At 35.1% G+C, this 26,164-nt stretch overlaps 2 protein-coding genes across 4 annotated transcripts; one reads left to right on the forward strand and one right to left on the reverse strand.

Moving 5' to 3' along the window:
- Positions 1 to 381: 381 nt before the first annotated feature.
- LOC134235782 (transmembrane protein 245-like) lies at positions 382 to 23,154 on the reverse strand. 3 transcript variants are annotated; one of them, XM_062717924.1, is made up of 19 exons: positions 23,057 to 23,154; positions 22,259 to 22,803; positions 21,575 to 21,803; positions 21,102 to 21,248; positions 18,566 to 18,817; positions 18,214 to 18,362; positions 17,966 to 18,070; positions 17,781 to 17,851; positions 17,408 to 17,498; positions 16,960 to 17,061; positions 16,808 to 16,840; positions 14,750 to 14,908; positions 14,392 to 14,514; positions 13,434 to 13,567; positions 13,155 to 13,255; positions 12,739 to 12,913; positions 10,846 to 11,009; positions 10,596 to 10,644; positions 382 to 1,469 (listed from the first exon to the last, which is right to left on the reverse strand). In XM_062717924.1, exons 1-19 carry the CDS (start codon positions 23,058 to 23,060, stop codon positions 1,424 to 1,426), a joined length of 2,679 nt encoding a protein of 892 aa, XP_062573908.1. In that variant the 5' UTR covers positions 23,061 to 23,154; the 3' UTR covers positions 382 to 1,423. The 3 variants fall into 3 exon arrangements, with proteins under 3 accessions (XP_062573908.1, XP_062573910.1, XP_062573909.1); XM_062717926.1 differs by lacking the exon at positions 10,596 to 10,644 and having other exon boundaries at positions 23,057 to 23,153; XM_062717925.1 differs by lacking the exon at positions 16,808 to 16,840 and having other exon boundaries at positions 23,057 to 23,152.
- Positions 22,996 to 25,156, forward strand: LOC134235784 (phosphoacetylglucosamine mutase-like). Its single transcript, XM_062717927.1, has one exon. The coding sequence runs from the start codon at positions 22,996 to 22,998 to the stop codon at positions 24,649 to 24,651; it is 1,656 nt and encodes a 551-aa protein (XP_062573911.1). The 3' UTR covers positions 24,652 to 25,156.
- Positions 25,157 to 26,164: the final 1,008 nt, after the last annotated feature.

Genomic DNA, 26,164 nt, shown 5'->3' on the forward strand with positions numbered 1-26,164 from the left:
CTTCTTTTTTAGGTATCAAAGCAGATTGGTTTGCATGAAATATTGCATCCAATTCAAATATGCATCCAGTGAAAGTGCTCCATATAATAATGTCATATTTCTAAAATATAACATAACCTGCTCAGGTGGATAACAAAGAATCATGGATTTTTTTTAAGTTTAAGTTAATGCAGTTAGTGGCTCAGTGCTGAGCAGGCAATCCAACAATTAATGTTACTTCATAAATTTGGATACAATATTGAATTTTCAATGTCTTGTGATATTTATGAGTTCATTGTTTATGGATTATCTTAGCTTTGTGCAATATGAATTCTTCAAGCTAAAGAAGCTTTTGACACTTTGTGTTTGGGGTCTTGAACAATAAGAACAGAAAGAATGATAAACTTTTCTTTGTTTAATGAGCTGAACAATTTAAAAGAAAGCACATTAAATGTATAACATCATGTATTAAAACATAAACAAAAATAAATAACATAAATAAGATTTAAAAAACAAAACAAAAAAAATTTTCTGAGAAAGTTTGACTTTCTGCCAAGCAAACAATCCATGTACGGACAAGTGTATCGACTTCTGAGTAAGTACTTGTCTACTCAGCTTTATCAAATCTCGTAATAACATCTTTAGTCATCTCCTCTTAATATAAGAGTGCTCATCAGATTAATAAGGAATATTACACGGATAGAAAAAATGACTAGAGTCGTACTTAATGAGGTTAGAATTGGTAGAAGATGTGTACAGATACATAATGATGTCATACTCATTAGAGTTAGCCCGATAAAAACAGGTTCTTCTTTCCTACACATTGACGTTAATGATTTCCAATAAAAAATATATTGCACACTATGTAGTAAAATTGAGAAGACCTGATTAAATAACCCAATAGGCATCTAATTCTTGAGAATACAAATAATGGGCAAGGGCATTTCATATAAATAGAGTTCTAGTCAAAAAGTGTGAACATTTTTTTAGCTTAACTAAAAAGGACTGGCAAACCAAAATTTAAAAATGTATATATCATTTGCATGAATTGGGATTTTCAAATTAATCTGTTAAAAATATACTGAAGCACACACACTTTATAATAATTTTTTTGTGAACATTAGGCTTAATCAATATAAGGATCAAATAAAAACTTGCTTCATGCAAAGACTTGAAAATTATCCATTTTAAAGATACAAGTTGATGTAAAAAACATTTGTTTGGATACTTTTAAATTAAAATATCTGTCAGTAAGTGCAAACACTTTTTTGGCAAAACTTTGAATAGGTGGGGCCGACTAGATCTGAGGACATAACATCCAATGTAAACGTCCTCTGTTGCAGTTATATGACATGAGATCCATCCTGCTGTTTGATCCTCTACAACTTTGATTATGGCACAAAAGGTGTCTGTGAAATAACTTTGAGTCCTGAATACCTCAGTATCATGAAACCACATCACTTGGCAGGGAGGAGTATTCACTCACAGATCTGTAAAACGAATATAGTTATAATGCAGGAGCAGACATTTACAAATACAGTCCCATCAAAAGATAACATGGTTAGTCAGATGTACATGAAAATGAAGTAACTAAAAGTAAACATTTCTTTGATATACTGGATACATTTGTATCGGTGATTATGATTTTTTCCTGATTTTTGAAGCCCTTGTTTAAGCAAATTTACACTGAATCCTAAAATCAATATCACTTTAAAATTGATATTTTTAAAATAACTTAAATTTTCATTGTTTTAAATGTATCATTTATCTTTATATCTATTCAATGACATGTGCATTTCTCTCAAAAAGATTTTGAACTGAAATGATTTTTTCATCTCTTCATATTTAATTTTTTTTTAAAACATTTCTTTTTGTGGGGAAAACACCTTTATTCACTAGAGCAAAATAAGCATTATATCTTAAGTTTATAATAAATATCAGAGTAGATCTGTAATAATAGTGATACATGTTTTATAATAATATATATGCTTTTTAGGTCACCTGAGTAAACTCAGGTGACCTATTGCTATCCGTTTTCGTCCGTCGTCGTGCGTCGTGTGTCGTGCGTCGTGTGTTAACATTTGAACATTTTCAGCTTCTTCTCTGCAACCACTGAGCCAATTTCAACCAAATTTAGCACAAAGCATCTATGGGTGAAGGGGAACAAAAATTGTGAATTTCATGATCCCTGCCCCCCTGGGGCCTGAAGGGTGGGGCCAAAACCACTAAAATTAATGCAATCTTTAAAAATCTCCTTCTTTACTCCTGGACACCAAGCAGTCAAACTGTTTGCATGATTGTAATCAGCAATGAGTCCTTTACCAAAATTGTGAAATTCATGGCTTCGGGGTTCTGGTGCTAGGGCGGGGCTAAATAAGTAGGTACTGAAAATGCATTATTTCTTTGAAAATCTTCTTCTCTGCTCCTAGGTATTAAGTAAACCAACTAAGTACATAGTTATGATGAGCAAGAGTGCCTCTACCAAAATTGTGAATTTTATGGCCCCAGGGTCAGGGGTTCTGGTGTTAGGGCAGGGCTCTATTGATTATATAGTGAAAATACATGAATTCTTTGAAAATCTTCTTCTCTGCTCCTGGGTATTAAATAAACTAACTAAGTACATAGTTATGATGAGCAAGAGTGCCTCTACCAAAATTGTGAATTTTATGGCCCCATGGTCAGGGGTTCTTGTTTTAGGGTGGGGCTCTAATGATTATATAGTGAAATGCATGAATTCTTTGAACATCTTATCCTTTGCTCCTGGTTAATATACTAATGATCTAATTACATATTTTAAGGCAAGGATTTATTTTATTTTCAGTTTTAAAAACCCTCCGATCAAGGTTTTGAATTTTCAGAAAAAAATAAAACAATTTTTTTCTTTCCAATGTCAAATTTGAGTCGGGATCAAGATTTCAAATTTACGAACTCGGACTTCCGGTTTTAAGATGAAACGGCGGGTAAATAGAGCTAGATCTAAGAAGATAGCTTGGTTTAGTGTAAAATTCATTAATACGAGTGCCATTCAAAACGTTTCACCCGTTCAAAGGACAAATAAAATACTGACGACTTTGTTGCACAATGACATGCTGGATTGCTGGTGAGATAATTATGTATACATCTGTTTCAAAAGTATCTGTCTGTAAATTATTTTCCTCCCCCAGGTTTTAAACTGCCTGTGGTAGCTATTGCATATTGCCAGCGACATTGTTTAGGTCTCTGTTATAGCTTACAGTCTAAGCATTCTTCAGAAAATGGTTGCTTATGCATCAGATGCAATGAATAAAACTATGGGAGAAGTTAAGTCCATTTGAGGAAGAAATAAACAATAACCTGAAGAAATGAAAAAAAATTCAACTATTAAAAGGCAAGAATATACAAATACATACAGGCATGTAGTATCATTTGTATCAGCCAGAAAAATTATTTTACACTTAATTGGAAAAATGTTCACCCTACTCCCCAATACTCCCTGTCTGTTTTATGATAGGAATTATAATTTTAGGCATCAAGTAAATTTTAGAACAATGTCTACACATTCACCTAACACATATTTAAAAAAATGAAGATATATTGAAAGACTTTTAAAGAATTGATTTTTTAAAATATATTTTGCCCAAACTGGCAGATATTGAAATCAGCAATTAAATGTTCTACTTTCCTATTTGTTAGCATTATGTGTCCAGTTATTAAGGATCCTATTAGAATAGCATAATTTAAAGAATGTACAAATGTTAATAATTGATTTATCAAAAATTTCTTTTTTAATTTCCTTCTCCGTGACTTTTTTATTCTCATGTTCATAACTAAACTTAAACATAAAAAAATACTGGCCTTATAATGAAGAAAGGGACCTCTTTCAAAATAGATAATTTCAGGACCGCTGGGTCAGGGGTACCAGGGGGGTACTTTGACTAAAAATAAATTAATGCTTTGAAATCTGCCCTTTGATAAGCAATGGTGCCTCCTTCAAAATTTGTGAATTTCATGGCTTTTGGATTAAAACACGAACCAAATACAATCGCTGGAAAGTTGTTACACGATACTCAGGTGACCTATAAGGCCCGTGGGCCTCTTGTTTAGCTCACCTGAGCCGAAGGCTCAAGTGAGCTTTTCTGATCACATTTTGTCCGTCGTCCGTCCGTCCGTTCTTCTCAAGAACCACTTGGCCAATTTTGACCAAACTTGGTACAAAGCATCCTTGGGTGATGGGGAATTTTACTTGTTAAAATAAAGGGCCAAGTCCCCTCACAAGGGGAGATAATCAAGAAAAGACAAAAATAGGGTGGGGTCATTAAAAAATCTTCTTCTCAAGAACCACTAGGCCAGAAAAGCTGAAACTTATGTGGAAGCATCCTGGGGTAGTGTAGATTCTAAATTGTTAAAATCATGACCCCTGGGGGTTGGGCGGGGCAACAATGGGGAATCAAAGTTTTACATAGAAATATATAGGAAAAATCTTTAAAAATCTTCTTCTCAAGAACCACTGTGCCAGAAAAGCTGAAACTTAATATGTGGAAGCATCCTGGGGTAGTGTAGATTCTAAATTGTTAAAATCATGACCCCCGGGGGTAAGGTGGGGCCACAATGTGGAAATCAAATTTTACATAGAAATATGGAAAAATCTTTGAAAATCTTCTTCTCAAGAACCACTGGGCCAGAAAAGCTGAAACTTATGTGGAACCATCCTGGGGTAGTGTAGATTCTCAATGTTCAAATCATGATCCCCGTGGGTTGGGCGGGGCCACTATGGTGAATCAAAGTTTTACATAGAAATATATGGAAAAATCTTTGAAAATCTTCTTCTCAAGAACCACTGGGCCAGAAAAGCTATAACTTATGTGGAACCATCCTAGGGTAGTGTAGATTCTCAATTGTTCAAATCATGATCCCCGGGGGTTGGGCAGGGCCACTATGGTGAATCAAAGTTTTACATAGAAATATATGGAAAAATCGTGTCTGAGGTCAATTGATATCAATTGCCATGAGTCCTTATAACCACATATTGACCGTTCACTGAAGTCCATAATAGTTATGTAATCACTCAAAGTGAATGCACTGACTGACTCCTGAACAGACTCGGCTGTCATTACGTCACAATGGTTAAATTCACGCTTCTTATATTATGACGTCACGTTCTACGTAACTTTGGTGCAACCGAACGGCATGTCGTGTGATATCATTTTCCGCGGACGTGCTTTCGCGTCGACATCACAAAGGGGGATAATCACGTGACGTTCTTTCAGCCAATGAAAACTACGAAAATAATCTTATATAATATTGGTATATAGTAATCCTTATGTTCTTGTAATGTATCTTGACATTTCATGGGTTCAGTGTTTCGGTCTGAATGTAACACATTTACATACAGCTCTACATACAGTAATATTTTGACTTTTTGTCCTCAAATGAGTGCAGTAATTCTGTAGGTCTATACCATATTTCACCCTCTGAGTGTGATTGTAGGTGTAAATTGGCTGTACATTAATTCTGTTGATGAATTTTTTACTTACCTACTGAACAGGTCAATGTTAAGGAAGACATATTCTCCATTGTCAAAGTTGAGTTCGTTGGCTTTTATCATGATATCTCTGACGGAATCCGCCGAGGCACAAAGCACCACAACTGAAAAAGAAGATACCAGGTGTCATGTACCGGTTCTATGGGAAATGATGAATAAGACACAAGATAGGGGGTCAGGTTCCAAGATCATAAACAGAGAACAGACTTACGTTAAAATTTTCAAATGAATAGAATTTTTGAAATAGTTTTGATAATCAGACACAATTTTCATCCTGTGTTTGTATTTGAGTAATGGAGGTTTTTAGACATGTGAATGAAAAATAAAGTAAAAGGTTTGGACTCAAGTTTATGGTCAAGGAACCAAGAAAATGATGTTGGATCGCATAAGTCATAGCAGTCTTTTACAAGTATATGAGTAAAATTGATTCAAATAGCAATATTTTGATTCATCATATTATAAGTTCAAAACAGAAATGGGCATAGATTCAGTGTGGTTTGGACATAAGTACACAAAGTAAAGAGGCCTATTTAGGAACAAATGCCTTGCTAGGTAAAAAGGCTCCTCACAGTTACAAGTGTACACTAAGATAAGTCTTGATCTATCTTAGCAAAGAAACCCAGTTTTAACAGGAATGTCACGAATAAGAATTGTAAGGATACCGGTAGTTGTAATGTATAGCCTTAAAAAGTAATTGATGTAAAAATTAAAAAGTACATGTATGTCACTGATACGGTTGTGTTGTGATTTCTTACGTATACATGAAGCAAGCAAAAATTATTAATGGAAAATGTGCTGGCGTCACTGTCCAGAATATTGTGATGTTCATTGACAATACGATATATGTACCTGGCAAGATTGTCACTTTCTGATACACTGTCTTTGTCATTCTACAGCATCTTATATTGCCTCGGTTTTTCACTTGCCAGGGCTCTTATTTTTTTTTTGGTAAATGAAGACGCATTACTGTCACGCGTAGAATGACCAGAATTATGCTGTCCAATGTTTAATCAGGCAGAAATCTGTGTATATTTTATTGCTATCTACAGTAACTTCTTCTTTAGTTTGTTTGGTCACGCATTTCTTCAATAAATAACCACCGCCATGTTTGCCGTCTGCTTCGTCACACGGAGGGATATTTTACCGGTCATTGACTTTGCCAAAATCTCCCTCTCATCACGGCAGATTAATAATACAAACAATGATACTCTGTGTATAAAATATAATCCACTATACATAAGTTACATGGTGTTTTCTCTGGTCGCAGCATTAGCGGGTGACAGTTTAAATTATCTAAAACAAATTAATCTATACCAAATTAATTTTGAAAAGAAAAGGCTGGCCATCAAATGACATATGCTATTAACTAACCAACAGTTCCTCTGTCTAATTCCCAAAGGTCATCATACAGCTTGATCAGAGTGATTAAGACAGCTAGCCTGAACTCATTAATTAATCTTTAACTGGATGCTTGTCTACTCATTAATACCAATAGATGAATGGGTCTGCACTATCTACCATAACATTTTTAAAAACATATGAAATACTCAAAGATTTTTTTTTGGTTGACATTTAATGTCCGACAGGTTTTAATATGAAATTCATATGGACATGCTGATTCCATCCCATACCCATAAAATTAGTTTTTATAAATTAACAATTTTATATAATATAAGATTAGTCTACTATGCAATATTAAATTAGTTTTAATTACTTTTCATTAAATTCATTTTAAAACTTAGGCTAGCCAGCAAGAGCTATTTTTAATCCAACAGGCTCACACATTTGCCCAATACTCAAGGGATATAGATAACACCATGCTCTAGCTATTAGCGAACTCCTCACACTCAAAACTCATTAATTTCTCTCTAATTTGACATGCAATTTTCTGTTATCAAAATTCTTCTTGAGTCTTGACCAGTGCTTGATAATTACACTCATGGGAGAGGTAGGATTTCTTTAACATACATAATATTTGCTGTCAAGTATATGCTTTAAAAAAAAAAAGTATTTTCTTGATTTAACACTTTTTTAATAAGGACAGTGCAATACTCTTACATTATTTGGGATGTGTAAATGAATAGTAAAAAGACACATTTTTTTTTTAAAATTTCATTTAAATCAAAGGTCACAGTGACCTTGAAATAGGTCGCGACACACCTTCTACCTAAGATGCATAAACTGGCCAAGTTTGATGATTGTAAGTCTTATAGTTTTCTAGTTATGGGCCGGAAAGGATTTTTCCATATTTGGCTATATCTTCTTAATTAAAGGTCAGAGCGACCTACTTTTTGTGCGCGACACACCTTCTACCCAAGATGCATCAGATGACAAAGTTTGATAATCCTAGGCCTAATAGTATAAAAGTTATGAACCGGAAACGAAAAGCTAACAGACAGAGAGACGGACAGACGGACAGACGGACGGACACGAAGCCTATAACATAATACGTCCCGTCTTAAGACGGGCGTATAAAAAATCTTTAAAACACTTCTTCTCAAGAACCACTGGGCCATTGAAGCTAAAACTTTGATGGAAGCATCCTGGGGGTAGTGTAGATTCTAAATTGTTAAAATCATGACAGGGGAGGGGGGTAGGGGGCCACAATAGGTATAACAAGAGGGGAAATCTGGTGAAGAACTCAAGTTACTCAGATGAGCGATGTGACCCATGGGCCTCTTGTTTAAAAATGTAAAGAACAAAACAAAAGTTACAAAAAGACCAATTTTAATAATTTTTAAAGGAAAAGCTTCAATATACTTTCAGCAATATTATTGTCACTGTAGTTTTACTCAGGAAAAATTTTCGTTTCATTCAGGAAATTGTTATAAGGCCCACCATTAATTAATAGAATTTTTTAAAGTAGTTAATGAACAAATAATAAATGAACTCAAAAGTATGTGCTAAAGTGCAGTGCAAACACATAAGTGAAATCAGTAAATTAAGGATAGATATAAAAGTGAGCGAGATAAACAGCTGATAAATATGACTAGCCTACACTGATATAGTGAGATCTGATACCTGTTAAGGATTAGGTGGCAGGGGATAGTTTTTTAAATGCCAAACGTGAGTCGAGGGGGTACACATATACATACAGTCAAAAAATCATGTACATGGGACAGTTTTCCTGGTGCTAATTAATTACACTTCATATCCCATAGCTCATAAATTATGTCAACAATTTTATATAATCTACCTATCTGAGTGCACACGTACTAAAATTGCACTTGGGGACTCCCAAAATTTTGGCTTGTTTTTCCGAGATTTGGGCCTCAGTCGCGCCCATATAGCCCACACCCAGACCAGGGCAAGCAGGAGTCTGTAAATCAATGCATGCCCTAATGAAACTTCACAAATTGAGAAGGGGCCATTCACCTCTGAGATACACACCTTCTTCTAAGGCCTACTGCTTTTCAGCTCAATTTCCTCTGCACCTGACCACGTCTTAATTTTTGCATTTACAACTCTGTATGATAAGCATCATAGTAACACCTATATGTTGCACATCATTTTTTTTTTCAGCAAGCACTCTGCTATACTACAAATGTGTCCCATAATTGTTCAAATCATTTTTCTACATAAAATATCCCATGAAACAGGAGATATCTCAGTTGTTAAGAAAATTTACTAGATCTTAAGTATGAAACTATCCTCTGCCACCATAATATATCTAGCCTAAACTGATATAGTGAGATACATGTATGGTACCAGTTTAGGATTAAGAACGAGTGCACTTATGGGCCCCGATAAAATGTGAAAAAATAAAAATCAAATAAAGCTAAATTTTTCAACCCATATCACTAACTGATATCTAAACCATACGATTCAGTAAATTTTTCCCACTGAAATTCACGAATATACAAAGAACAATGCCATAGAATGTGGCAGGGGTCAGCCAACATTTTTGATTTTCTATAGTAAATCGAGAACGGTCATTCATTTCAAAGCTTTTGTTTACTATGAGCCTAACTTTGTACAAACTTGTGCGAATGACAAAAGACGCATAATACATTTATAAGACTTGTGTGAAAGTAGGAAATTTGTACACGATTAGGCTGGTAGTTAAAATATCAAATATGTACAAAAAGTACAATGTTTTTCCTATAGGAAGTGAGAGGTATTTACCTGTATGACCCATGTTGAACTCACGTGTGGAATAAATTATTTAAAATACTTATGTAGTCACGTGAGTTCTACCCAGGTTAACATTTCTCAAAGGTGCTCACTGTAAAACATCAGCAGGTTTTGTATTATTTAGTCAAAGTCGCGCCACTTAGAAATATTTGCATGCATTTATTTTTAAGAACACGGGAGGGTAAAGAGAGTTTAGTGTCATTCATAAATGTGTCAAATATTTTTAACATTTATGCAAGACAATGAAACAGGTATTGAAAGTCACCTAAACACTCCTTTTAGATTTCAAATTCAACGAAACTTTTATTGTATATATATTTTCAAATGCAATAGTGCCAATTTCTTAGTTTGATTATTATGGCTACAGGCAACTACACAACTTCATTCAATTTTTCAAAAACAGATTTAGCACAAAAAGTTACATTCCACAAACGCGCCCGACTATGATCCACCATCAGATTGTTCGTTTTGATTTAAATATCTCTTCGCCTTGATTTACATAAACGAAACTAAAAGAAAGTTCGGTACGACTTTTCCGGATTTAGGGTATTCATAGGCATTTAACAATATTCAATTGTTTCAAATCCATGCTGATTTAGGTGATGCTTAACGTGCCTTTTAATTAGAAATATCCACTAGTATCTAACTATTTCCAAAAGAGAACGATTTGGTAATATATCCTAAAGTAAAATGGCACATAAAAAGGGCCCATTTAGCATTGCTTAAGTGCACTTGTCCTTTGTACAAGATAGACAGCTGATATCAATACTAGCCAATACTTCTACATTGCAATGGTAGCGGACTAGCGGTTTAGTATAAATTTGCATGAAATAGATAACGATATGACTAGCTGATGCTGTAATATAGAGATATGGTACCGGTTTAGTATAAATGTGCATGAAATAGATAACAATATGATATGACTAGCTGATACTGTTATAGATATGGTTAGATATGGTACCGGTTTAGGTGTCCTGTGGTTCTTGACCGGCTAACGGTGACTTTATCCCCTAACACACAACAAACACAGAACACACATAATACAACAACATCTACCACAGATTATCTGAACACAATAAAATAAATCATTCTATGTTTAAATGAATTTTGATTCAACAACAAAATGTGCTACATGATGATATGTTTGAATACTTGTTTATCTTGTCATTACTTCTGTGAAATGCCTGTTACATAAGAGTTATCTCCCTTACCTGGGAGTCCTGGGAATTCAGCGCCCCCTGGTGCTAACATAGAGCCATATACGTTGTAAGCCACAATACAACAACACAGGAGAATAGGACCAATGATGGCACCCTCTAGTCCTAACCAGTATATGCCCCCCGCAATGGCCAGACCAGTCAAATACGGATGACCACTGAAACAGAAAGCTCATGTCAGCAAATATGCATATATAAAATAAACTTCATTTTCACATTGCACATTTTTTTTAAAAATGAGTTTCCATGTAAGATATTCTGACAACAACTTAAAAAAAAACAACATTGCATGTTTTGACAACATTACTCATTCATTATGCTATTAAATGTATAAAAACACTCCTGATGTGGTTTGAATTAAATGTAATAAAGTGCCGCGCCACAGCATGATACGCCCGTCAAAAATTACAATTTTCTTCAACAGTTTAGCTTGCAATCACGTCAACCCTGATTCTAAATTTCCATGATTTTTCCATTCCTAAAAATATTTATCCATCCCCTGTGATGTAGGCATTAATCATAATAAATATTACATCATTGATGGATTTCTATGCTGGTTGTGTTAGACCTTGTCAAATGCCCATCATATTAAACAATATCAAATTAGTCTTCAATTAATCTATACCAAATTAATTTTGAAAAGAAAAGGCTGGCCATCAACTGACATATGCTATAAACTGACCAACAGTTCTTCTGTCTAATTCCCAAAGGTCATCATACAGCTTGATCAGAGTGATTGAAACAGCTTAGCCTGAACTCGATCATTAATTAATCTTTAACTGGATGCTTGTCTACTCATTAATACCAATAGATGAATGGGTCTGCACTATCTACCATAACTTTTTTAAAACATATGAAATCCTCAAAGATTTTTTTTGGTTGACATTTAATGTCCGACAGGTTTTAATATAAAATTCATATGGACATGCTGATTCCACCCCAATCCCATAAAATTAGTTTTTATAAATTAACAATTTTATATAATATAAGATTAGTCTACTATGCAATATAAATTAGTTTTAATTACTTTTCATTCAATTCATTTCAAAACTTAGGCTAGCCAGCAAGAGCTATTTTTAATCCAACAGGCTCACACATTTGCCCAATACTCAAGGGATATAGATAACACCATGCTCTAGCTATTAAGCGAGCTCCTCACACTCAAAACCCATTAATTTCTCTCTAATTTGACATGCAATTTTCTGTTATCAAAATTCTTCTTGAGTCTTGACCAGTGCTTGATAATTACACTCATGGGAGAGGTAGGATTTCTCTAACATGCATTATATTTGTTATAGATTGCTGTCAAGTATATGCTTTAAAAAAATAAGTATTTTCTTGATTTAACACTTTTTTAATAAGGACAGTGCAATACTCTTACATTATTTGGGATGTATAAATGAATAATAAAAAGACACATTTTTTTTTTTTATTTCATTTAAATCAAAGGTTACAGTGACCTTGAAATAGGTCGCGACACACCTTCTACCTAAGATGCATAAACTGGCCAAGTTTGATGATTGTAAGTCTTATAGTTTTCTAGTTATGGGCCGGAAAGGTTTTTTCCATATATGGCTATATCTTCTTAATTAAAGGTCAGAGCGACCTACTTTTTGTGCGCGACACACCTTCTACCCAAGATGCATCAGATGACAAAGTTTGATTATCCTAGGCCTAATAGTATTAAAGTTATGAGCCGGAAACGAAAAAGCTAACAGACAGACAGACGGACAGACGGACGGACACGAAGCCTTTAACATAATACGTCCCGTCTTAAGACGGGCGTATAAAAATCTCATGATTTTGAAATAAAGTTCAAGAATAGTTCATAATAGTTTACAATATTATATAGAATAAAATCTTAAGTCAATAAGTTTGATAATGTACCCTTTAATTTCTCCCAGGATACTGGTGTCTACAAAGTAAGATGGCAGGATGTGGCAGATAAAGAGAGCCAGTCCTTTGATTCCCTGTCCCTGTATTAACCAGAGTTCTAACACAGCAGGGAGGGTGGCCCAATAGGGACCAAGAAACGGGACAGCAGCTAACACAGCAGCCAGGGCTGGAGAGAACAAACAGAAATGAAAATTACAGCAGGGAGGGTGGCCTAGTACAGACCCAGAAACGGGACAGCTGTTAACACAGGAGCCAGGGCTAGAGAAAACAAACAGAAATCTTTGAAATAAATAGAACTTAATTAGTAACTAATTTCTAAATATCAAGAACTTTTCTGTCTTGGATAGAGCAAATTTTGAGCCATCAAGAGTCATTTGTATATTGATAATATTTAATATACAACTTACTGGATGGTATAAACACCATGTTGATACCAAATAGTGTGTGTGTTAACCAGGTGTAGAGTCCATAGAAGGCAGCCATCTTAAGGGATGCCATGAATACACCACTGTTGAAAAGGTTTATATCAACTCAATAATTATATCAAATCAAAAACTCAAAATAAATATGTTGGGCAAATTGACATTGATGATAAATCTTTACTTACTAACTTTAGATGTATTACCCATTCAAAATAAGATACAGTTTCCTTTCTAAAAGTCAAATAAATATTTTTGCTTCCTTACCCTATTGCCTCCTGCACAGCCAGGCTGAATTTGCTGCCTGAGGGGTGAGGGTTGAGACCAGAAATCCACTCCATTGGTTTAAACTGCTTCCCACTGGATGCAAGCAGATAGAAGAGAGTGGTCAGGAAAATGGCCTGTAATAAAGGGAGATAATTTATCTAAACAAGGGAGATCATCTGATCTACAGTCAGGAAAATAGCCTGTAACAAAGGGAGATAATCTGACTATGACTCTAATAAAAAGAGATAATCTGGTCTGAGCAGAGTTCTTTAAATCTTTTTTCCACTGTCAGTCATTTGGACTGACTGTCACAGGAAGTTTGTCGGTCCAGACAGATTTTTATCAGTCCAACAAAATAATTAAACATAATTTTAAGAAGATTAAAACTGTATTTGAATTTTATTATCATTACATTTCGCACCCTCCGTCATATACACACTGCATACTTCATGCGGATTTGATCATCGTATAACAAATTTCGTTGAATTCTCGTGGGAGGTCAATTTTCTTCATAAGTTTTTAATCTAGTTCGATTTTTCTCACCTGGCTAATACCTTATCGACGTCAAAAACTTGTTAAAACAATTAATCAATCATAGTTTGGTACTTGCGTTCATCGAAGAAGCCATTACGATATACTAAAAAGTGTCTAAAAGATTATGATCGGTCGGTTATAGGGAATTCGTACGAAATTTAGTCGGATTTTCGCAAGTTGCTTTCTCAACATGTACCGGTCATTTGGACTGACACAGAACGTAAAGTGATCGGTCCTTGGTTGTTTTTATTGGTCTTGCCGACAGGACCGAAAGATTTCAAGAACTCTGGGTCTGAGTGTAGTCAGAAAAATGGTCTGTAAATATCTTCTCAATAAAAGAGCACAAATAACTACTTGTGTCATTTTGGTTATGCATGTACCCACTCCCCTTATCTATTCCTGACTAGACTGTGGTTGTACTTACGGCTGAGATGATAAAGTTCAGTATGGCTGTTCCTCCACCTAAGATGATAGACAAGGCTGCCGTGGCAATACTGAGCATCAGGCTCATGTTACCCTTGAGTACCATCCAAACATTCTCCAAAACCTGCAATATACAGAGTAATATATAATTATAAAAAAGAAACTGCATCCTCCAAATTTGAAAACTTGATCACTAAGTTTCCTACAATGAATTTTCTTTCATGTTTATTCAGATATTTTGACACACATTATTTAGCTTGTATTTTTATCCCAATATCAATTTCTCTTGACTAATCATCATCCAAAGAAAATTATGACAAAGATTTAACTTTTAACCTGATTTTGTTTTACTTTCTTACAGATACAAATGTCCCAATGTTGTCTTTAACAAATTCCATCACTTGGGAATAGTTGAAGCTCTTGCCCTGCATTCCAAACTCGTAAACAGATCTCCAGTCTAGCATGTCGTTAGGGATGATTTGAAAGCTTTGTTTTGCCACGCTGTGATTGGAGGCACCCTGTTATACAAAGAATCAAATCGGTTTAACTTACAAACCAAAGATAAAATTATACAAAACTGAGAATTTCTGCTGTTTTAATTTCTTTTTCTCAGTTCATTATTTATAGTAAGCATTCAAATTTCTGAATTTGCAACATTTTTGATTCAACTGGTTTTGAAAACCCCAAATCATCAAATACATTGCTAATTGAGTTTTTTTTTGTGAGTGGTTCGTTTGAATACTGTAAAAATGCTACATCTGTATATACAAGGTGTTGTACCAAAAAAAAAGAATATTACAAAATACACTGACAATAGTATAATCAGAAGAAAGGAAGCATTAAAGACAAGGACAATCCCCCACAGTGAGAGGCCTTGTGTGCCCTGATTTTTTTTTTTTTTGTACATGAAAATAAATATTTAATCCTGTTAATGAAAGCTACAAACATTACAGTTAACACTCTCTATTCTATACAATAATTCAAATCAAATATATCACAATCTGACTTTGTGTTTATGTGCTTTGTTTATTAAAAGTCAAAGAAAGCTAATCACTCTGCAACCCTTGGCCATTCAAATCTACTTACTTTTTTATTCAGAGATTCTGCATATAAATTTGAGAGACTATGCCATTGTAGAGAATATTAATAATAAAAGTTAATTTATCTGGATAAAAACCTTGGGCAGATTCAACCATTAGATTAACAAATTACATAATAAACTTGATATAAGTGTTACAAACTACAGAAAGAAATTAAATGATGAATAAAGTTTCAGCAAAGAATAATCATTTTAATACACATATACATGTTTATAATCCGAGATTGCTCTGACTCTAACCCCCGCATTTATTTTATGACTTGTGCAGCCTGCACCAGTCATATCTTGTGCAGCACAAACCAGTCATAATATAAAAGCAGGGGTTAGAGTCAGAGAAATCTTGGATTAATAAATTAATTGCTAATCTGCTTCTCTAACTACTTGTATTCACTTTCTAATTAACAGATATGATGTAGAGAAGTTAAAAAGGTAATCAACTTCAAACCAACTTTTCGTTAAAACCTCTAATATGTAATCACTGTTATTACAAACAAGGTACGTTATACTGTGTAACTATTTACTGCATTGTTAGCTTCTGGTGTGTATTAGTACAATGAAATCTGAACTTCCTAGATTTTATATCTTTCTTTACACCGTAAATGATATATTATCTAGTGGAAAGGTATCTAGGATATTTTTGGACTAAAATCTTTCTAGATTTCCATGAAAAGCTTAACAACAAACATGCAGAGACTTAAACATAAATCCATGAATGTGAATTTTTATTATCACCTTGCCCAATTAATTTTATATTATGGAGCCATTAGAAAGAGTAAGTCCTGATTAAGTCCCCTTTCCTATCCATCAATATTTATCCTTATCATGCAGTCTACCCCATATACCTAGGCCTTTCTTAAGTTCGTACATAAATTGTCATGCATTTTTTTTTCACCTTGCTAATTCCGTCCTATTTCATTTAAGCAGAGTAAATAGTACTCCCATTTACCATGGAATAAAAGAATGACTAGCTTACTTAAAAAAAAAAACCCCGAACTTTACACATGAAAAAGTATTTTGAACATTAAATATCTTTTTTTGTATACCTACCAAACTCTCATATACATGTATTTACAGTATATAATTTAGAAAATCTGCATATATATGTGTACATGTATATGATGAAGCAGAGAGAATCCATAATATCTGAGTTTCAATAAACTAAAGAAGCAGAATTTCATTTTAAGGTAAATAATAAATTTACTACTACATTGATATTATTGTCAGAAGATAAAACTGAAAGCTATAAATGTGGACAAAAGATGGGCACACTATTCCAGTAAACTGAGCACCACAGAATGACAAAGTGAGAAGGGCTTACCGCTCGATTGAGCCACAGGCTCGTATCAGAAATCTGCATAACACCAAAGAAAACATTGCTAGAAAATAATATTAACATGAGCGTATCTCAGAACTAATGTTCAATTGTTAAAATATTGTCATTTAATTTGCTAGTATTTGTTCTGAGCTTACCCTAGCCAGCCAGCTGTGATACAGATTATCCCAGACCTCCAGTACCTTGGTTTCTACCTGTGTCGTGTTGGCTCCCTCTTGTCCCCCAACCAAATCATGAACCTAAAACACATACATGTAAGTCAGAACTCTGGGTCAAAATGAAAAGAAACATATTTTGATTCATTTTAATTTCCATCTAATCAAGTGCTCCAAAATCCGGATAAAACTTTACATGTAAATGTGAGGAATCTGTTGTAACATAGACTCTTTTTCAAACTTGCAGATATAAAAGTACCAAGTAACAACTTGTTTAAATTCTATCACAAAATAACACTTTTATAAAAAAGATTGAATTTTTGTCTGGAGGAAAATATCATTTGCATCAACCTAGTTTTGTCTCAAAGCAGTATATTTTTAAAGGGGAACTTTTAATACTAAGTTGTGAAAAAATTGTAAATGTCCTTGCCTTTGTTGCAATCCATTTCCTGCCATATAAGTAAGCATTGCCCACCATGGAATCCATGGCTACCTGCATGTCCTCTCCCTTGGGTAACCATCTGTAACATTTCAGGAACTCAGTCATCAAATCATTACATAAAGGACTTTACAAACACCCATGGCTTAGTAATGTTCGTATTTACATGGAAATAATACATGATAAAGACCTGCTCTTTTTGAGGAAGAAAGAAGAATCTAAAAATTAATTTTGTGTGGCCTTTTTTTTTTCAAAAAAAAGTGGTGACAACAGACTCTTAAAAGAAGTGTCTTAAAACCACACTTTGACTCACCTTAAGTGACAAATTCTATTTTCATGCCATTCACTTTTTTAAATAACTTACTCTCCATATTCTCTGGTACTGTTGAGTACATTGCTGGAGATTTTGAAAAGATGCATGCTTTCTTGGTGAACCTGTAATTCAATAAATCAAAATAAAAAAAAAAATAAATAGACAAATTTAGAAATTCCTATCTTTATAATAGAACATGTAATTAAATGTTGATTAATGGTGATATAATTAGTAACCTGCACGGCAAAGAAGATGGTGAAGAGGGTGGATCCAATGATAAGGATGAATATAAATAGAATACTGGTGAACTTGTCCATGGATCCATCCAAGATTGACATCATCTTAAAAAACAAGGGAAAAAAGCCCAAATTACAAATAAAACATTGGGTTCAGTTCTCATCAATGTTTTGGAATCAAGATGAAACACACACTAGATTTTAAGATTTTTAAAATAAGTAATTATGAAAAAAGTTAATGAAGTTACCTTAGCATCTCCACGACTAAAGAGTTTGAGGAGACCAATCACCCATCTAGGAGCTAGCACGTCTTTTCTCACCCTGTACCATTCCATGATAGCCAACTTACATGCTTCCACATTATCTCCAAAAAATCCTCCAGGTTTCAGCTGATGCACTGTCAAATGATAAAACAAAAATATAAAAAGAATTCCTTTATAATACAAGTACATGTACATTTATTTATACCTCGGTCTTAATAGAGGGATATATTTTCATACGCAACTAAATAAAACAGGACAGGATAGGAAATAATAAAATATGTTACTCATTGTTGAATATATTAAATGAAATCTTTCTTTATAAATCACATGTACATACCAAAAGCTTTAAAGATCCACATGAGGCCTAACAGAGGGACCAGTAGCTGAAGTAACCAGATGTTCATCCACACCCGAGTCAGGACGAGGGCCCAGAATAAGTACACAAAGTATTTAGTACTACCAGGGCCTTTATCCTCCACAACTCGCACAGTCTTCTTCTTGGTGGATCTAACTTTTGGGGTGGTGGATTCTGGTTTAGGGAGTGGCAGGTTGGTTGGCTTTACAACACCAGTAGATTTCTGACTTTTGTCTGTATGGAAAGGTTAACAATTTCAACATTAAACAATGTACAATATACCAGTTGTTTATTGGGAAATTTCTGTATCTTAAAATTTTAATTTGTGATTTGAATCTCTAATCTTAACATCTGTACCTGCATTTTTTGTATATTTTTTTAAAGTGCAAAAATACAGAATTTGAACATTTTGCAGTTCTTTTATTTGAAAACATAGGTAATCAAAGATTACAGAGCTCACCTCAACGAATGTTGTCTTTAAGTTAGGCAAAGTCACACAATTAACCAACAAAAAGTGTACATCCAAAAATGCAAAATTTATGAAATTTTGTTTTGATACTTTGGAATAGGCCTATATAAAAACTTCAAACTAGTTCTTCAACATGAAAACCTAATTAAAATCCAGCTTCTGATGCAACTTTGAGAGTTTTCATCCGTTGATGCATCATTTGTGCAAGTTTGGTTAATATAAGCCTTATAGTTTCTTGTAATAGACCTGCACCCATAACTTTAACCATGTCCATTATCTTGAAAATGTATGTCAAATTCAGCAACTGAACATTAGTGTGCATCCTAAGATGTATCATCCATGCAAGTCTGCTTAAAATATCGATCAAAGTTATTTGGAAATGAAACCTGTATAAAAAAAATAACCTTTTCACTAAACCAGAAAATGTAGGTCAGATTCAGCATCTGAAGCCAGCCTGGCAGAATGCACCTTTAGAATTATAATCCATGCAAGTTTGGTTACTGTAGAGCTCAAAGTTACTTGGAAATGAATCCTGCACCCAAAACTTTAACCTGTTCACTCAACCGGAAAATGTAGGTCAGATTCAGCATCTGAAACAAGTCGGTAGTATGCATCGATATACCATCCATGCAAGTTTAGACATTATAGGGCTCATAGTATCTTTGAAATGAAAACTGCACCAAAAACTTTAACCTGTTCACTCAACCGGAAAATGTAGGTCAGATTCAGCATCCGAAGCAAGTCGGGTAATATGCATCCTAAGATGTACCATTCATGCAAGTTTGGTCATTATAGGGCTCATAGTATCTTTAAAATGAAAACTGCACCAAAAACTTTAACCTGTTCACTCAACCGGAAAATGTAGGTCAGATTCAGCATCCGAATCAGGTCGGGTAGTATGCATCCTAAGATGTACCATCCATGTAAGTTTGGTCATTATAGCGCTCATAGTATCTTTGAAATGAAAACTGCACCAAAAACTTTAACCTGTTCACTCAACCGGAAAATGTAGGTCAGATTCAGCATCCGAAGCAAGTCGGGTAATATGCATCCTAAGATGTACCATTCATGCAAGTTTGGTCATTATAGGGCTCATAGTATCTTTAAAATGAAAACTGCACCAAAAACTTTAACCTGTTCACTCAACCGGAAAATGTAGGTCAGATTCAGCATCCGAAGCAAGTCGGGTAATATGCATCCTAAGATGTACCATTCATGCAAGTTTGGTCATTATAGGGTTCATAGTACCTTGGAAATGAAAACTGCACCAAAAACTTTAACCTGTTCACTCAACCGGAAAATGTAGGTCAGATTCAGCATCCGAATCAGGTCGGGTAGTATGCATCCTAAGATGTACCATCCATGTAAGTTTGGTCATTATAGGGCTCACAGTATCTTTAAAATGAAAACTGCACCAAAAACTTTAACCAGTTCACTCATCCGGAAAATGAAGGTCAGATTCAGCATCCAAAGCAAGTCGGGTAATATGCATCCTAAGATGTACCATTCATGCAAGTTTGGTCATTATAGGGCTCAAAGTATCTTTGAAATGAAAACTGCACCAAAAACTTTAACCTGTTCACTCAACCGGAAAATGTAGGTCAGATTCAGCATCCGAAGCAAGTCGGGTAATGTGCATCCTTAGATGTATCATCCCTGCAAGTTTGGTCAACATACGACTTATAGTTACTCGGAAATGAGACCTACACCAAAAACTGCACCAAAAATGTTAACCTGCTCCAACCTGGTCATTCCTTTGCTGAAATTGCAGCATCTGAAACTTAGACTGGTACAATGAAACCCACTAGAAACATCTTCTATGCATGTCTTATCAATATAGGACATAGGAGTAACTAAAAAGAAAACTGCTCCAAAAAACTTAACCTTAACTCGGGACGCCGACGCCGAGGGTATTACATAAGCTCCCCCAACTTCGTTGAGGTGAGCTAAAAATGAAAAAGCCACCAAAACTGGACAACATGTAATAAAGTATCTGTGCAGTGGAAGAGTAAGAAATCTACCTGTCTCCTCACTGAATAAGAAATCTACCTGTCTCCTCACTGAAGCTCTCGGTGGTAGAGACCTCCGAGGACGAGTCCATAAGGTCAGTATCAGATTCCTGTCCCTGTCTTAGAGCCCTCTCCAAGTCCCCCGTAAACACAGTCCAAATAGCCAGCACATCAGATATACTATGTCCTGGTAGAAAAAAATTATATGTTTAAAAAAAAAATACACTATATCATGAATTAATAACTGAATTATAGGTATCTATAGGATTTTGAAAATGTTAAAAAGCAATATATACATCTTGAAACTTTTTCAATAATTATTACATAATGTTCAAGGGCATAAAATTTTCTTTAGGCAAGCAAAATATCTTTACCCTATAAACATTTTGAGTTCATAAAGAATTTTGGGTTCATTTTTATTTGTAAAATTAAATAAAATTTTAATGAAAGTATTTGAACATGTTGAAAAAAATATGATTGTACAATGTACTTTCATGTCAACTTGAGGACAACCTTGTTCTTCCACTCTTCTCTTTATTTCTTTTACTTCACTTGCAAATCCAGTGGCAATCAATCCGATTATTAAGAGAAACAGTGGGACGCGGAGAGACCCAGCTACAGTGGCTATGTGAAGAATGAGGACACCCCAGATAGGCAGGGACAAGAGACGTAAATACTTCTTAGACTCAGCATTCCACAGAAAGATGACAACAACTAGATAGGCTACTACAACAGTCCATACCTGAAAGAGATAACATGTACAGCAATTGAGTGGACATTGGTTGTTTCCGACATGACGTTTGCACTAAAACTTTGCATTTATACATGTAATAATGAAGAGAAAGTAAGAGTTAAAGGCTTTACTTTTTTGAAAAACAAAAAGTAATCAGGATTATGAATCTTTAATCTTAATGTATTCTACAGTGTAATAAGTACAAATGTTTGTTGAAATCATAACATTGATATTTTGCGATTAAAAAAAATCTTCACATAAAACATGTAAAACGTGTAAAAAGTGAGCCAAACAGATGATCTATGTCTTTTCAGTGTATATCTTCTCTTAGTCCCCATCACATTTTAAAAACTAATTACGTAGAACCCTTAACCCTCTTCATTTCTCTGTTTGGGATATGCCACATCATCTAAACATATGGATTATGCAATACATATTTAAGCATATGTAAAGTGAAAAGTTACCCAAAATGATGTAAAATAATCCAGAACTTCAGAGACGAAAATAAATACTGCATAACACATTTCCAGTATACTTCTTACTGGACCAAAATACCACAAAATGTAAATTAAAAACAAGCTTATAACTCCTCCACACAGTAATTTCCAGTGTCTAACAATTGTACGATCAAATATCATAACATAAGTATAGTCGAGAACTTGTATTGGTAAATATGCTATTCCTATAACAAAAGGTGTCCCTGACTCTTGTAAACCACGTAACCATCGTCTTAATATTGCTGTCAATTCACGTTTGAAGGGGTACAGAAATGTTCCACACAACACGGACCATAACAGAGGTCGGAGGAAAGCTTCTAGAATGAAATACACAGCGATAGCTGATCCTCCAGCAAGTAAAACAAAAATATTGGCTGCTGTCGTGTATAGTGCTTGTTGAAATGCTTTTTCATGGCCCTGCGAAAGACTTTGCAACATTGAATTCACGAAAGGGGACTTGGCCATCTTGAAAGAATTTTTCTGGTTAACTCTTTCATAAACACATTCGTATTCTAAGAAAAGAAGAGTTAGAGAAAAGAGAATATAATTTTATAAATTATTATCAGCATTACTACAGACAAATATCTTATATAAAAATGAAATGCTGTCTTACTAAATATTTAACAGTAACCGAAAATTTCATCATTGCTGAAAGATATCTGCTATTCGTACGTGTTAACAATTGTACTTTCATTTTGAGCAAAATGGATTTTGTTGACGTGCAAGTTGCCGGCGAAGAGAAATATGCAAAACAAGATGACATACCCATTCAGTATGGTACAGCAGGATTTAGAACAAAAGGAAATCGCCTGAAGCATGTGATTTACAGGATGGGTGTGTTGGCAGCCATTCGATCTGCCTGTAAAAATGCAGCCACGATAGGTGTCATGATTACTGCTTCACACAACCCGGAAGAAGATAATGGTGTCAAGTTGGTGGATCCAATGGGGGAGATGCTTGGTCCAGAGTGGGAAAAATACGCCACTGAAATTGCAAACGTTTCTGATAATGAGCTTGGGTCCGCCCTCCAGGCGTTGGTGAAGACTCTTGGAGTAACAAGTCTCAATAATAGTAGAGTGGCGTTTGCCAGAGACACAAGACCCAGCAGTCCGGCCTTGGCAGAAGCTCTGGAGGCAGGAATCAAAACAGCAGGTGCCCAGTGTCAGAACTTTGGACTGCTTACCACTCCACAATTGCATTATATTGTCCGGTGTATTAATACCAGTGGAGAGTATGGAAAACCAACAGAGGATGGTTACTTTGAAAAACTCACAGGAGCTTTCATCAAATTGAGAAACATGAGGAAAACAAAGAAGATGAAAACACTAGAATCTTATAATGCCTGTCTGTACCTGGATGCAGCAAATGGAGTAGGAGGAGGAAAGGTTCCTGTCCTGCAGGCTAAATTAGGGGAACCCCTGACGATCAACCTTGTGAATGACGGAAGTGGTAAACTGAATCACGACTGTGGAGCTGACTTTGTTAAAGTTCAACAGAAGCCCCCAGCAGGAGTCAGCTTGGTTCCTGGTCAGAGATGGGCTTCATTTGATGGAGATGCAGACAGAATAGTCTACTACTTTCTTGGTGTTACAGATAAAAAGTTTCATCTCCTAGATGGTGACAAAATTGCAACACTAGTGGCTGGGTACCTTAAAGATCTTGTTCAAGAGACAGGACTCTCTATCAATCTTGGGATAGTTCAGACTGCCTATGCTAATGGCAGCTCTACTAGCTACATCACAGACACATTAAAGGTCCCAGTGGCTTGTGTTCCAACAGGAGTGAAACACCTTCATCACAAAGCACAAGAATTTGACATTGGGGTCTACTTTGAAGCCAATGGTCATGGTACAGCCTTAGTGAGTGACTCTTCATATGCTCTCTTGCAGAAATCAGTTAAAGACACAAAACTGACAGAAAAACAAAGAGAAGCTTGTGATCTACTGCTTTGTGTCATAGACTTGATCAATCAAACCGTAGGTGATGCAATATCTGACATGCTCCTTGTTGAGATGATCCTAGCTAGCCAGGACTGGGATGTGGAACAGTGGAACAAAGCCTACACAGATCTTCCTAATAGACAGCTCAAAGTCAAGGTCAAGGACCGCTCTGTGATCCAAACCACTGATGCCGAGAGAAAAGCTTCCACTCCCCCCGGTCTTCAGAACGCCATTGACGACCTTGTAGCCCAGTACACTCGAGGTCGTTCCTTTGTGAGGCCATCCGGGACAGAGGATGTCGTCCGTGTTTACGCAGAGGCTGACTCCTCAACAGCTGCTGATAAGCTGGCCTATGAGGTTGCTGTTCTGGTCTACAAGATGGCGGGAGGTGTGGGGGAGGAGCCTAAAGCTCCACAATAATAGCAGGGAATTCTGGGACATAGAGGGTTATTGTTAGGCCTATGTGATATTTAAGACAAAAGAACAAGTACATGTAGCTATAGTTTTAGGGCCTTTTAATCTGGATACTTTGATTAATTTAATATTTTTGCTAAATGAACATGATAAATGTGGATTTATAGTTAGTTTACCAAAGATTTGTAGTGTTACTCAATGATTTTTTTTAAGGTTGATCCGTTTAGTACATTGGTTATGCTGATAATTTCATTGATAAATTATTGTGATTGTTTTGAATTATATGATGTATATTAATTTTATGTTTTTAGACAATGACATTCAATGACCAATAGTCAGGGCATTATTTGTAAAATTATTTCATAAAACAAATTGATCTAAGTTGTGATTAGTGCATTGTGATTAGTTTTATAGATTTATATGTTAGTTTACAGTTATATCATTTAGGTAGTGCATTTACGGTGTATATCAATTATTTTCCTTTAAATAAAGCTGTAATTTATATGACAAAGTCCTTCTGTATTCACTTGTAGACACCTATAAGTTTAGTTACTGTATATCATAGAAAAATGAAGCACAGATTTTTCCGTTTGCCCGATCATGACAAGAAACATAGCGGGTGTGATCAGTTGATCAAAACTCAATTAAACAGTACAAAATTATAAAGAACAGATCAAACGCCATCTTCACTATAGCTTAGGGTTTCTGATACGCTACTCTCCTCATGTTCATGAGAGTAGCGTATCAGAAACCCTTGACTAGCGAAGATGATCAAATGCGGACCTCCAAAACTTCAGAGTAGGGATCAGGTGCCATGGAGGAGCGAACATCCCCTGCAGACCAGTCACACCCGCCATGTTTTCTTTGTCATGATCGGGAAATAACGGAAAATCCGTCGACAATTCAGTGGGTAAAAATGGTCTAATAATTATAGTATGAAAAACGTCAATTAGCATTTGACTTAATGATAAATTGTATTTGCTGACAGGGTCATTGCAAGCATCGATACAGAACTAATGATGACTTACGAAATGAAGACTTTAAACTATACTGCTGATATCCTTGTTTCATCTACTTGCTTGTCAATAATTACCTCATTGTAGAAATTGTTCGTAGATCATGCTCTTGTGTATCAAACAACTGAGAGTAATAAGCCCCTATGCAGGTGATAAAGGCACCGGGTATATTGCTGCATAAGTAAGGAAAGTTGACGATTGAAAAGTTTAAGTCATTACGTTTATCAATATGCTTGGTTGTTAGATTACCAATAACGTCTTTTCTAGTAACATCTACAAATATGAAACAGATTACTTGTGCCAGACTCTGTGGTAGCTTTTATTTCAAACTCACGATTCCCTTGCTATATCCTTTTTTTCAGCGAAAAAGTCTGAACCATTGTATGCTTAAAGGCCGGTAAACACGGTAAGATTTGTATTATAATATAAAATCTTACTGTGTATACACTCTTAATACAGTGTATAATAAGATTTTTCGAATCTTATAAAACTGTATTAAGAAT

The sequence above is a fragment of the Saccostrea cucullata genome, unplaced genomic scaffold, assembly GCF_032062105.1.
Source record: "Saccostrea cucullata isolate Sc308-1 unplaced genomic scaffold, CSIRO_AGI_Scuc_v1 ctg115, whole genome shotgun sequence".
NCBI lineage: Eukaryota > Metazoa > Mollusca > Bivalvia > Ostreida > Ostreidae > Saccostrea > Saccostrea cuccullata.

Bases quoted from the DNA above. Each gene is read 5' to 3' on its own strand.
- LOC134235782 (XM_062717924.1), bottom strand. The intron at 13,568-14,391 runs GTAAGTACAACC...CCTTTATTACAG, and splicing joins TGAACTTTATCATCTCAGCC to GCCATTTTCCTGACCACTCT. The intron at 11,010-12,738 runs GTACATTATCAA...TTTCTGTTTCAG, and splicing joins ATCCTGGGAGAAATTAAAGG to TGGTCATCCGTATTTGACTG.
- LOC134235784 (XM_062717927.1), top strand. From the start codon at position 22,996: ATGGATTTTGTTGACGTGCAAGTTGCCGGCGAAGAGAAATATGCAAAA.